The sequence below is a fragment of the Artibeus jamaicensis genome, unplaced genomic scaffold (assembly GCF_021234435.1).
Source record: "Artibeus jamaicensis isolate MK-2021 breed Jamaican fruit bat unplaced genomic scaffold, CSHL_Jam_final scaffold_833, whole genome shotgun sequence".
NCBI lineage: Eukaryota > Metazoa > Chordata > Mammalia > Chiroptera > Phyllostomidae > Artibeus > Artibeus jamaicensis.
Genome location: NW_026522056.1, coordinates 748,467 through 761,725, shown reverse-complemented (window position 1 = coordinate 761,725; position 13,259 = coordinate 748,467). Strand labels below are relative to the sequence as shown.

The 13,259-nt window shown below is 44.0% G+C and overlaps 1 protein-coding gene across 3 annotated transcripts; it reads right to left on the bottom strand.

The window, feature by feature from the left end:
- Positions 1 to 6,265: 6,265 nt before the first annotated feature.
- Positions 6,266 to 12,022, bottom strand: ING1 (inhibitor of growth family member 1). Of its 3 annotated transcripts, none has more exons than XM_037137674.2 (2): positions 11,528 to 12,022; positions 6,266 to 7,222 (listed from the first exon to the last, which is right to left on the bottom strand). In XM_037137674.2, the coding sequence occupies exons 1-2, from the start codon at positions 11,661 to 11,663 to the stop codon at positions 6,519 to 6,521; spliced, it is 840 nt and encodes a 279-aa protein (XP_036993569.1). In that variant the 5' UTR covers positions 11,664 to 12,022; the 3' UTR covers positions 6,266 to 6,518. The 3 variants fall into 3 exon arrangements, with proteins under 3 accessions (XP_036993569.1, XP_036993570.1, XP_036993571.1); XM_037137675.2 differs by lacking the exon at positions 11,528 to 12,022 and adding an exon at positions 9,889 to 10,057; XM_037137676.2 differs by lacking the exon at positions 11,528 to 12,022 and adding an exon at positions 9,094 to 9,323.
- Positions 12,023 to 13,259: the final 1,237 nt, after the last annotated feature.

Genomic DNA, 13,259 nt, shown 5'->3' with positions numbered 1-13,259 from the left:
AGTTGATTACTGTTACTTGCAACCAAAATTAATGCTCAGAGTATGATAACAGAGGAAAAGTCAATATTTACCAAGCAACTTCTCATGCAAAATAAACAAACTGGGGAGACAGCAAGCCATTCCTAAGTATCTTTGTAAATGGATAAATTGTTAATAAACCCAATGAACAATTGTTTACATTTGTTTTTATAAAAATTCACAATAGAACATTTAATGTATTGGGTGATCAAAATCTAAGCAAATTCTCAAATATTAATCATTTTGAAATATTGTATTTCTGCAGGCCTATACGTTTATCATAAAAAATATTTTCTCACTAAGCAACTTGAAATTTCATTTTAGGTGTAATTATAGAATGTTTAGAAGTTAGAAAAAAAGTCTTGCTTTTCTAGGTCAATTCTTAGATTATTTACTCAACACAATTATTGAAGGCCTATGGCTTTCCAGGAGGAGCAACTGTCTAAAGCCTGCACAAGTGAGCCAGACCCACGTGTGAAGCAGCAGGGAGACGGGCGCTGCCCCGAACAGCAGTGCCTGAGTCTGGCCGAGGAGCCCCACCACCAAGTGCTTAGTGTCTTCATCATTCTGGGCTTGTTTCCTCACCTGCACACATCAGGGACCGAACTACTGTAATTTCTGAGCCAAGTCAACAACTTTTTAATAGACCGCTTGCTGCTGCAAATAAAAACTCTGTATTTACTTACGTCTATATTCTCCAAGAGAAACAATCATTTATAGAAGAGCAGCTGCAGACTTCCTCCTCACTCAGGATCAAAGAGGAAGGAACCACTTTATTCTAAGGCCAGACTTGACTCCAGCTGTAATGGAACCTCAATTTCATTTTTCAGAATATACTCGTTGCCCTGGCCAGTGTGACTCAGTGGGTTGGAGCATCATCTTGTAGACTGAAAGGTTGTGGGTTCGGTTCCAGGTCAGGGCACATACCTAGGTTGCAGGTTTGATCCCCTCTGGGACTGTACGGGAGGCAACCAATGTTTCTTTCTTTCTTTCTTTTTTTTTTTTTTTTTTTTTTTTTTTTTTTTTTTTTTTTTTTTTTTTTTTTTTTTTTTTTTTTTTTTTTTTTTTTTTTTCTTTCTTTCTTTCTTTCTTTCTCTCTCTCCCCTAACCCTCTCTCTCAAAGCAATGGGAAAATGTCCTCAAGAGATTTTTAAAAAACAGAAAAGAACAAATCTGTTAACTAGAATTGTTAACCTGTTAACAACCAAAAACTGACCAAAAATATTACTCACATCATTTGTGTGGTGTTTGCTTTAATACAGTACTGTCACATAGTAGCTATGTTGGTACTCCTGTTACTGAGAGACACAGCAATACTGGCCTTATTTTGCCTATGAGGACACGGGGCTGAGTGACTTCCTGAGGTTAGACTGTGGGTGGTAAACTAGTCCTGATTCAAACTCTCTGACTTCGCATCTCATGCCAATTCTAGGACAACGCTCTGCTTCTGGTAAATTGCTTAAAAGCTTTGTGTATAAATACAATCCTGGAACTTACTACAGGGCAAGACAAAAGCACGCTATGACAGTGCCCTGGTTCACCTGGAGGAAGAGCACACGCACAGGCTATACTGGTAGCACAGGTCTTTCATTCAGGTGGAAAGTCCAGCAATGAAGATGACTTCAACCTGACTGCCCCCTACTTTGCTCTGCAAGTTTATTTTTTTCAGTTTTTGTCATTAACCAAGGGTAATTCCCTACCACACAAAGCAGTGAGGCCAGACAAGAGCACTGGAAACACTTAGCTCTGCCCCTGGCATCAGTTACTATGGGTCAACAGTGCCAGGTCCTGAGCACCAGGCAGGATTCCTGGTGTACCATGGTGGTAGGAGGATACAGGGTTTGCAGCCAAGTATGGGATGGGTAGCCTTGTGCGAATCAGGTCTCCTTAGCTGTGTTTTAGCACCCTTACTAGAAAGACTACCACCTTCATGGCAGGGTTGTTTTAAAGAATTAACTAACATAAAGTATACATAGAATACTATGTACTATGGTACTAGCAAACAGCAGACAATGGTGGCTGCTATTACTATGTGTCAGTGATGCTGAGAAACTTCTGAGTTGACTTGCTTAAACTAAAGCATTTCCTTTGCTTTAAAAAGAACTTTTAATCCTCACCTCAGGGCATTTTTTTATTGCTTTACAGAGAGAAGGGAGAGAGGTAGAGAAACATCAATATGAGACAGAAGCACTGACTGGCTCTTACAGGCCCAGGATCACACGCCCAGACCCGGTTTGGGGCTGGGGTATCAACCTGTAACCTAGGTATGTGCCCTGACCGGTTATCAAACCTGCAACCCTTTGGTTACTGGGTGACGCTCCAAGTGTCGTACTGGCCAGAACTGTAAGCATTTTCTTAATAGAAAAACTCTGGTTTAACAAAGCACTGAATGGCACAAATCAAGATTTAACCTGTTACCCTGGCTGGTATGGCTCAGTTGGTTAGAGCAACCTCCCCATACAAGGAAAGGTCATGGGTTCAATTCTGGGCAGGTCACATGCCTAGGCTGCCGGTTTGGTTCTGTCCGGCTGGGGCACATAAGAGGGGCTACTGATTTATGTCTCTCTCTCTCTCTCTCCCTCCCTTCCCCTCTTTCTAAAATCAACAAGCATATTCTCAGGTGAGTATGAAAAAAATTTAACCTGTTATTGTTTGCAGCGACTTTTTAAAGTAGGGATTTTAAATGAGAAATTATCAATCCTACCTTTATGAACAAAATCAGGTAATACAAAGTTTTGAGGCAAGAGAAGTGACCCAAGGTTGTGGTTTTTTTTGTTTTTTTTTCAATTCCAGTGAAAACTATGTATCTGTTGTCATCTTTTTTGGGGGGAGAGGACATAGCACACGGAAGTTTGTTGGGAAAACTGAATAGTTAAAATGAGCATTCTAAAACAAAGCCCTCCCTCATAAAGACCTCAAAGGCTATCTTGATTCACAACACACCTTTCTACCTTCCTAAGCCCTCTATACATGTAGCATGAGGGTGGTGAGGTGTGAGTGCAGGCAGTAATTAAACAGCAATTTCTCCAGATTAAACACACCCAAAAGTCTACCTCCCAAACCATCTACCACAACGTGGACCCCAAAATTAAACAGGAATGGATTATAAGCTAAAGCCTAGATAGAGGGAGACAGAGAATGTCCTAAAATCTTTTTCTATACATGCCAGTGATTACAAAGACTTATCAATTACTTCAGCTGGAACAATGGAGAAAAGCTCAGTCTCCTGCAAAAGCACATTTTGTCTTCAAAAGTACATAGACAAAAAGTTAGTAATTTTGCCTAATGAAAAGGTTTAATATCCTAATACATTTCACCTGAAACACTGTATGATACAAAAGGTTATTTTAAGTACCTAGTCTAACAATAAGTATACTACTAATAAAATGGCTTTTACCTTGATACTTTATTACTTCATAATTTGTAACCACTGATAGTCTTGGTTACTGAGACGACTACACCGCGATGTCCAAGTCCCTAGAAGACGTGTCTCTGATGGGTCCTGCTACTGCAGTCAGTATTCCTTCTTGGTACCGAGTACACCCTCCTCTGCACCTGCTGCACCAGTAACGCCGGCCATGGCTACTCCATACATGACAGTTAATTGAATGAACCAAATTTCCTCATCCCAGTTTAAAATGAAGTATTCCATTCTAACGAAAACATTTTAGACCCCATCTGAACTAAAATAACTTGGTTATTAAATATGTAAGGAACTGGAAGTGGTGGTTGTCAAAGGCAGGGATGCAATGGGCAAAAGGGCAAAGGTCGTAAGGTAGGTACAAACTTTCAGTTATAAGGGGATATAATATATAGCAATAATGACTATAGTTAGTAATAATGTATATTTTATAGTTGCTAAAAGATTAAATCTTCAAAGTCTTCATCACAAAATTTAAAAAAAATTGTAACTTAATATAACAAATGTTAACTAGGCTTGTGATCATGTCAAAATGTATACAATTATGTTGTACACCTGAAATAAAATGTTATATGCCAGTTGTACTTCAACTAAAAAAAATAAGCAACTATTCTACATTAGATAGCTTCTAACTAATCTATTTTCAAAAATAATTCAAACCCATTTTCATCACAGGGTTACCTGGGTCTTCCTATAGTATTTAATCATGTTTAAAGCCTAAATCATGATACACCAAGTACTTATCTGTGATTGTATTTTCCACGTCCACAGGAATTAAAAGTGACTTAAAATACTGCCAAATCCAACAAAATCTTCCTCTATAATGTTCCACATTTTTCCAAGAAAAAAATGCCTCACCAGTTGTCCCTACTGGAAACTTCACTAAAGGGAGGGAAAAAAACACCCAGCATTTGCTTAACATCATCCCAGTGTCACTCACTTAACCTCATTTTTCTCAGAACTTCCCTACATGAAATAGGGGTCCTAAAAGTGAACATCCATGGATCAAGAATTAAGCAAATTTACGGAACATCAATCCCCAAAGGCACAAAGATGCACACAAATATTTGTCTCGACTACAGCTGTCTACAGCTGAATATAAAGAAATCTGGGATCAGCAACTGTGTTCTATTTAATCTTTACTTCCATCACTTAATTTTCATTATTAATGCTAATTAAAACAAGTAAACTAAATAGAATTTTATATAAGCAAAGACTCTTTTAAACTACTTTTGGCAGGGAGTGGTGGGGGGAAATGCAGACAACTGTAATTGAACAATAAAATTAAAAAATAAACTACTTTTGTCATTAAGTATTATCAAGTGTTTTAGTTAAACTTATTTCATATAGTAAACTGTTTATTTATTGTTTACCTAGCTAAATCTTACCAAATTTCAACACAAGATTCTCAAATGTTTTGGAGTTTTGCTGGAAAGTAAATGCCTATTTGAAGGTATTGATATGCAAAAAGTTCACATTTTAATTTATGTGATCAAGTATAATTTACATTTCTCTACCAAATAACCTCCAAAAATGGAAATTCACTGTAAAACAGAGACTTAATTAACTCTGGCACAAATAAAGGTCTCAATAATTTCTATCAAATGAAGTAAACAATCAAAAAACAACTTATTGTTTTACTTACAATGCCACACAGATCCTTAGATGCTACAGTTCTTCCTTGTAGCGGCTTCACAGAGGATGTAAAATAAACTGTAATATATGGCTAAAGTAAATCATATATCCCTTAGAAACAGAAATTCTGTTGACCCTTTTAATATGTGGGCAGTTAAGAACAGTTTATCATGCAAGAAGTTAGTTTAAATCAGGTCAGCAAACTTATGATAAAAAAATAAGTAATTTCAGCTTTGTGGCTAATACAGTCTCTCAGTCACAACCACTTAACTCGGCCACTGTACAAAAATAGTGGATGAGCATGACTGTGTGACAATAAAACTTTATTTATGGACACTAAAATTTGAATTCCATATAATTTTCGTATGTCACAAAATAGGAGTCTTGATTTAAACAATGTAAAGATCATTCTTGGCTCACGGGCCATACAAAAACAGGTGCAGGGCTGGATTCGGCCTGTGGGCAATAATTTTCCAACCCTTGGTCTAAATATATATTGTGTTTTGACATTTACTTGCTGATAATTAGGTGACTTCTGTTTCACTACTGAGAACAATAACACCAAATTTTGCTTAAGGCTTTGTCTAAACTGCTAGTGTACATACTTTGCAGAGAGAAAAATTTAAAAATCACTTATATTGAAATTAAATATACTGCTAGAAGAACTGGCTAAGTTTCATTTATTTCTTGATGTCACATCTGCACAGCAGGAAACACCTTGGTTTCACAATGGCATCTGGCTGCACTTCTGATTATAATGCAGCAAGTGCAAGTTCACTTAGAAATGTACATTTTTATACTTTACATAAAGTAAGTGCACTATACTAGGATGGGTGACAGCAAAAGCACGAATTTGATTCCATGACTAGACCATTTGTTTGGTTATTAAAAAATGTACACAGTCATTTAAAAATGGCCATCTAGGGAACAGGACACCATGTAAAATTTAACCATTTACCTTTATCAAAAATAATTTTCAAACTTAAATTGTTATATGGCTATACATTATTAAAGCAAGATTTAGCAACTTGGTTGGCTAGTTTTTAAAAAAATTGTTCATGAAATAATAACATTCTTTTTATTAAAATAACAGTAGGTAAATGAATTTCTTTCCACATTTAACATGTTAGGATGCTACCAGGTCAACTTTCCCAATCCCCCCCACCCCAAAAATCAGTCAGAGACTACTCACTCGCTTGAATGTTTAATTCAAACCTATATTTGTAGTTTCTAAAATGCTGATCCACAGACCACTTTCTTGTTACACAAGTGTACCAATGAAAACAAAAGGCAAAGAGAATCACTGCCATCCCTACAAAAGGAATGGTTCCTTTTCTAACATTCTTTAAAAATATACATTGTACAGTCCTTGCACCTCACCAAAGGTGGCAATGTAATAAATACACTGGCTTAGTCCTCCTCACTACTCAGCAAGGTCCACCAACTACCTGTTATAAGCCCTCTCCTTTTTGGATTTTTCCAGGGCTTTGTCCATGGTTTTCTCATTCTCCCCTCGACATTTGGGACAGTACCACTTGCCCTTTGGTTTATGATTCAGTCCTACACAGGAGAAGTGGAACCATTCGATGGGGCACTCGTCGTTGTCACAGCCGATCATTTCTCCATAGGAGACCTGATTGCACAGACAGTACGTGGGCTCATTTGGGTCGATGGGAAGGTCTGCAGGGGATGCTTCCCTCTCTGCTTTGGCCTTGGAGCGTTTCTTCTTCTTGGAGGCCTTTGCTTTCTTCTCCTTAGGCGTTCCTGAGGTGATGTCATCATGGTCATGATTATTAGCCGCATTCTCCCGATTCTCATTGTTGCGCTGCCGCCGAGACCTCTTGTTATTGGGCTTTTCTGCCTGTGTGATTGTCTCATTCTTGGACTTATCCTGGCCGGCTTTGCCACTGTGGCCAGTGGTGTCATTGACTTCTTGGTGTGCCTCAAAGAGTTCCACGTGACTGTCTACCTGCCTGGTCCGGTTCTCCACCAGCTCTACCATCTGACTCACAATCTGAATCTTCTCATCGCCCAGCTCCTGGCTCCGAATCAGGGCTCTCTGAATGCAGTGCAACATTCTCCTCTTTTGGGTGCCATCCGTCTCCCGTTTAAACTTCTCATAATAGTCATCCAGTTCCTTCAGGATTTCTGCAAAGGGAAAAATGAGCATTATACCCACACTATAAATACTACCAAGCCTTTTATTTAATTCTCTGGTCTATGAAAAAGTAATTACAAAGGAGAGAAATGACCAATGCAAAGTTTCCTAATATGAAAAGCTTATACCTTGTATGCCTTCCTAGCAGGCTTTTTTTTTCCTGTAGAAAAAAGTCCTCGGAACTAAATACAAATGCCAACACAGTTCTCATTTAGCAAAGTGCTACTGAAAGCTCCCCAAGGGGTTGTGTACATTCAGAAGTGTGAGTAATATTCCTACGATGGACAATTAGGAGAAAAGATCAAATTTAGATGAAGCACTGGGTCCCAAATTTTTATTTTCAATAAAATTAATGATGTCCTCTATTGCTATTGTTTTTATTCAAATAGTTTTCTAATAATGTAAAGGCCCTTATTCATTTTACTTTAATGTACTGATGTCTATAATACCCTATTATAGACTGTATATATGTCCTAGAGACTCAATTTATTAATCACATCATTTTCACCCTAGCATTTTATTCCTCTGTATTACTGAAAATAATAAAGGTTGTCACAATAAGCCACACAATCCAACCTTGCTTTAAAACAAAGGTGGCAGATTTTGCTTTTGCATTTACTGCTTAAAACAGTAACATATCTACAGACTGTAAAACATCAAAAATATATTTGAAATCCTCAATACTAAATTGAAATCTTCTTAGAAAGGTAGGAAGGCAGTGTGTGTGAATATGAAATGTAATTTTGCAAATTAGGCAATTTCTCAAAAAGATAATGAATAAAGTTGTTAAAAAAATCTGATTGAAATAAGGAAAATAAACATTCTTGCCAAAAGCTTAAATACACAGGTACAAATTTCTAGAGTTATTTCCCCCTAATAGTACCATGAAATAGTAGCAGACTTTTCTCTTGTAAACCTTTTGCAATCTTTCAAAATAAGGCAATTCTACTTTCAAACTAGGAAGTTAAATATGGGGATATCAGAAGAAAACGCATAACATGTGGCTATCACCCAGATCTTATTTCCAAACAGTTATAAGGCATAAATCTAAAACTAAAGTAAACATACAAACTTAGGCCAACACTGGAGCTTAGGTAAATGGTAAGTATTATTTTCCAGGCTACATTCTTAACCTAAAGATAGCTCTGAAGATACTTCCTACAACAATGTGTAATTTCCTATCAGAAAGGAGTGCCCCGGTCCTACAGCATCTTAATTAATCCTGAAAATAAACAGCTGTTCTCAACCAAGTTCTGTTTAACAGATGTTAAAATAAGTTTCTGCCATTCATTTTTTAAACCCAAATGTTTAGAAATGCTCAGTAATGTTTATTTTAAAAATTTATTTGAGAGAGAGAAACGGAAACATCAGTTTGCTGTTCCACCTACTTATCCATTCTTTAGTTGCTTCTTTTATGTGCCCTGACTCAAGATGGAACCCTCAACCTTGGCATATTGGGATGATGCTAATCAAATGAACTACCCAGTCAGGGCTCCCTTAAAAATAAAGGGAATTGCACATTACAAAACTGTCATTTGGTTTAATAAGTAACCAAATTTCTAGCAACACTTTTAGCATTTCAGAGAAGAGAACAATTCTACCATATGGCTAATTTTAAATTTAATAAGTATGGCTTCTTTTATATCACAAGCAAGCTCATATCCATGTGGATTCTCACTTGTGGGAAATAAACAAACATCACAAAATTATCAAGAAGTAATTCTGTTACCTTCATAACGGCATCTATTTCTTGGATGCCCTGGGCAAAGCACTCTATTTAAACAAAGCCACTTTAAGTACAAATGTCTGTTAAAGAGGAACACCAGCACTAGCTAGGGAGGCATCTTGCCAAGACACTCACTTCTTCAAACCCCATCAGCTCAAACTGCTGCAGACCATTTCCTCTAGAAATGCTCCACAGCAACATTACTGTAGGAAAGCAATGGTACAATGAGGGGAAATTTAAGGATTAAAAGACATCGCAGCAAATTTGATCTTTCCAATGATCCATAATGTACTTTAATTTTGCATACATTTGCACTTAAGTTCTTTATGAAGGCGACTTCCATGGTGGATAGGTGAGTGGGTATTTAAAAAGTAACACAAAAAATAACTAAGAAATAATTTTTAAAATACCATTTAAAGTTGAATTAATTATAATCCATCATTATGAATTAACCTCCAACTGATGCATACTATAGAATAAAAATTAACTGTTCGACTTGCAACATGAAGTAAAAACTTAATTTTTAAGAACTAGACTGCATACCTTAACATTTATATTAAATCCCAAACGAGTAAATTATGACTGTTCTCATGAAGAATGATTAGACTTTAGAGCTCACTCAATAGCACTGGCTTCAGTATGTGCTCCACAGGAGTCAAATAAGCACCGCACTGTGTATTAACTGAACAGCCAAAGAGCCATAAAGGAAGGAAGTAACTTTAAGGGGTATACAGGCGTGAATGTTAGAAACATTTAAAGGTAATCCTTTTTTTTTTTGGTCATCTAGGAAAATGCTAATTAACAGTACCACGGATTCTACAAAGGCTGTGAATCTTTTAAATACCCCTGATCTCCAATGATTACACTACCCCAGCCAATAAGGGCACGGTCCACCAACAAGAGCCCCCCCCTTCCAAACGGGTCACTCACGCTTCCCTCGTTCCTCGCAGCCGCTGGCCTTTCCCGCGGTTCCCTGGGGCCGGAGCGGGACGCCTGAGGTGAGTCCTCTGTACAGCCAACAGAAGGACTAAGAAATCTCGCCTTCGACTACCAAGGGCCGCCATAGCTCCACGGCCGGAAGTGGCCAGGCTCGGGTCCCTGAGGATAGGGGGCGGGGCCGGGAATCCGGCCAATGGGGAGGAGGCCAGCGAGGACGCGCCCCGCCCAGGCAACTGCAGCCTATGAGGGTCTCCAGGCCGGAGGGCGGAGGCCAGAAGGGGATCCAATCTCAGAGTAGGGCAGGGGAACACGGCCCACCCCGCAGCGTCAATAGCCAATCCAAGGCCAGAAGCCAGGCGACCCGAAGACATTCAAATCAACTCGACCTCCTCCCTCCTCCCCGCCCCTCTACAAAAGAGAAAAAAGAAGGCCGCGGAAACAGAGACCCGTGCCAGTCACAGTGCAAGGCCCGCCCTCATCCGGCCCAGCAACCAATAGCTAAGCAGCGGACTGATAAGGACATTCCATGGGGACGCCACAGCCAATCGTGAGAAGGCTAAAGCGGGAGGTTCGCAATATGCTAATAAGCTTCTTATAAATAACGCTGCGAAACCGAGTGTCTGATAGAGCGCGCAGGGGCGCCTCGTCGAGAGGGGGTTTCTGTGTGATTCACTGAAAGCTATGGCTTTCCGCCTCCCCCCCCCCACTCCTGTTTCCCTGCTGCGCAGCCCTGTAAACATTAGTAAACTCGGAGTGACGACCTACGTTCCAAACAGAGCCCCCAAAGCCGTGCCTGACCTGGCAGGAAAGTTTCCCCAACAGCCAACAATTCCCAGCGGACATGAACCCTCGCTTCTCTCCCGGACCCTGGGCAGCAGGGGCTGCAGACAACGACCCACAGGTCCTCTCCCAGCCATGTTCTTCTCCAACCCCTGGTCTTTGCACGCGCCCCCCGAGCGCAGCACAGATGGGCGACTTCCTCGCCACATCCTCCCCTCTTTTCCCCTCCCCACTGTACGCACGGAATAAAGCCCAGGGCCTCCGCAAACTACACCAAGCCATGTAGTCCCCGACTCGGTGTCCAGCACCGCGGGAGAGCTGGGGGGCTGGGCGGGGGCGACCGGGGCTACACCGCGCATAGTACGGACCCTGGACTTTATATAACACTCAAATTCGGGACTGGATGTATGTGGCTCTGGGGATAGCCAGCAGGGCCAGGGGACCCCTCGCCTGCAGCGCCCTCCCAGCAGAACTGCGCGTATTCCCGTCCCTGAGCCCCTCAGCCCTAGCGAAAGCGGCATATTCCTCCTTCCGCGCTGTAGCCTGCGCCCCTGAGCCCCCTCCCCCGCAACACCCCGCCTCGTCACTTCACTACAAAGAGCGCTTTGCTCGCGCAGCCTGGCATTGAGACCTCTCTTTTCTCCTTCCTCCTCCGTGTCCCGGCTCCGCACAGAAGGACCTTGACGAATCAAAGGCGCTCCAGACCTTTTGTTTCTGCCCGGCCAGGGACACCGCCGCGGGCCCACGGCTCCCCGGGAAGGGGCCAGGACCGCCCGCGGCCCCGCGGCGAGCCGCGAGCCGCGACCCGCGGGGATGGAGCGGCCGCCCCCGCCCATGCATCCCGCCGTACCTTGGTATTTCGCGTCGATCTCCCGCATCAGCGAGACGTTTCTCTGCAGGTCGAAAGGCAGAGACTCGATGGAGTCCAGGTAGTCTTCCACATAGTTCACCAGGTGGATCTGCTCCCCGTTGGCAGGGCTCAACATGGTTCACCGAGGTCCCCGGCGACTCGGCGCGGCTTTCCGCTTCCTCCAGCCCCCGCCCCCTCGGAGCCCAGCCCTGCAAAATGCAAACCTCCCGCCCGCCGGCGCCCCCCCCTCCTGCCGGCCCCGCGCCGCTACATCTGCGAGCCGCGCCGCCTGGGCCCGGGGACCCGGCGCGGGTGTGCCGGGCCAGCGCTCGGCGGCCTCGGGCGCGGGGCGGGCGCGGGCGGGCGTGCGGGCGCGCACCCCGGCAGAGGGGCCGGGGCTGGGCCGAGCGAGCGCGGGAAGGGGCGCGCGCTGCCCGCCGCGCCGCACTTGTCCAACGTGGAAAACCCAAATACCAGTTTCAAACACTTGGGAAACATTCGGCCCCCCGTACGGCGCATGCGCCCCGCCACCCCCCACTGCCCCCTCCCCGCGGGCCCCGCCCCCGCCGCATTCACGCCCCTCACCGGCCAGGCCGCGTGGGGGTGTGGCTTTGTCTGTCACTTTTGCGGGGGTGGGGGTCGCGGGGATAGAGGGCGACAGGCCAGGCACAAACTTTACTGTGAGTTTCGTACTTGGAGGCAGAACAAGTCCGGCGCCGCTGCATGCCCGCCGGGGACGCGGGGTGACAACAAGACCCGCCCAAGACCGAGACAGAGCCGACCTTGCTGCTGCCGCTGCCTCAAGATCGTTGCATGCCCAGAAAACCTAACCCCTCTTCCCGTTCAGCCCCTCAAATCTCCAGCGCCTACCGCGCAACGGGGATATAAGTACCTCTCGGGACAGACTGGCAACCCCAGGAGCCAGTCCACTGCGGTCATTACCTCATTGGCCCAATCAATATGAAGAGAAGGAGGGACAAGGTGGAATAACTCCTCTAGGGCTCTTAACTACTATACAGTACTACAAACCCGCGTCCTGCGGAGGGGTGGGGACAGAGGCCCCGAGCAGGGCGGAAGTGGTGGCTCCTGCGCATTTGTATGGCCTGGGCGGCCGCTGGCTCGCGCGGGACACCTACCATTCGGCTGCGGGACCACCACTCCCGGCAATCTCGGCGCCTCGCGCGCTTGCGCGGTTCTCAACACCCTCCCTTTGTGTACTCAGCGGAGCCCAGCGCCGGGCGGCTAGGAGACAAAGGGGCCGGCGAGGGGAGCTGCTTCCGGGCCCAGGCTCCGGGAGAGGGTGGGCAACCTCGATCCCTATCCTCCTGTGCTCTGGAATCTGCTTTCAAACTCTGCTCCCTCACTTGGAAGACCACCTAAACCTGGGCAGAGCAGGTGTCCGGTCGCCGGGACGCTGGGGTCTCTCTCTGTGTTGTCTCAGCCCTTCTCTTCCCCAATGACTGTTCTCCACACTACAAACTCCTGGATTTGGAGCTTTCTTAAAAGTACCCGCACAGAGGATCCCGTTGCCTGGACGACAGGTCCGCGTAAAGGCCCGCCCTCTCCATCAGACACCCCGCCTTGTGGGCGTGGCCACTCCACCTTTGTCCGCTCGGTTCTGGCTCTGCTTCCCTCCTGCTTTCCTCTGCAGTCTGCGCGTTCTGTCTTTCCCCAAGGTGGGCGGGTTGTCTTTTCGTTTTCTGTCCCGCTGTAAATTAGCTTGACCACCCTC

Excerpts from the sequence above, each read along its gene's own strand:
- ING1 (XM_037137674.2), bottom strand. The coding sequence starts at position 11,663 with ATGTTGAGCCCTGCCAACGGGGAGCAGATCCACCTGGTGAACTATGTG. Across the intron at positions 7,223-11,527 it reads GATCGACGCGAAATACCAAG|AAATCCTGAAGGAACTGGAT; the intron begins GTACGGCGGGAT and ends TTCCCTTTGCAG.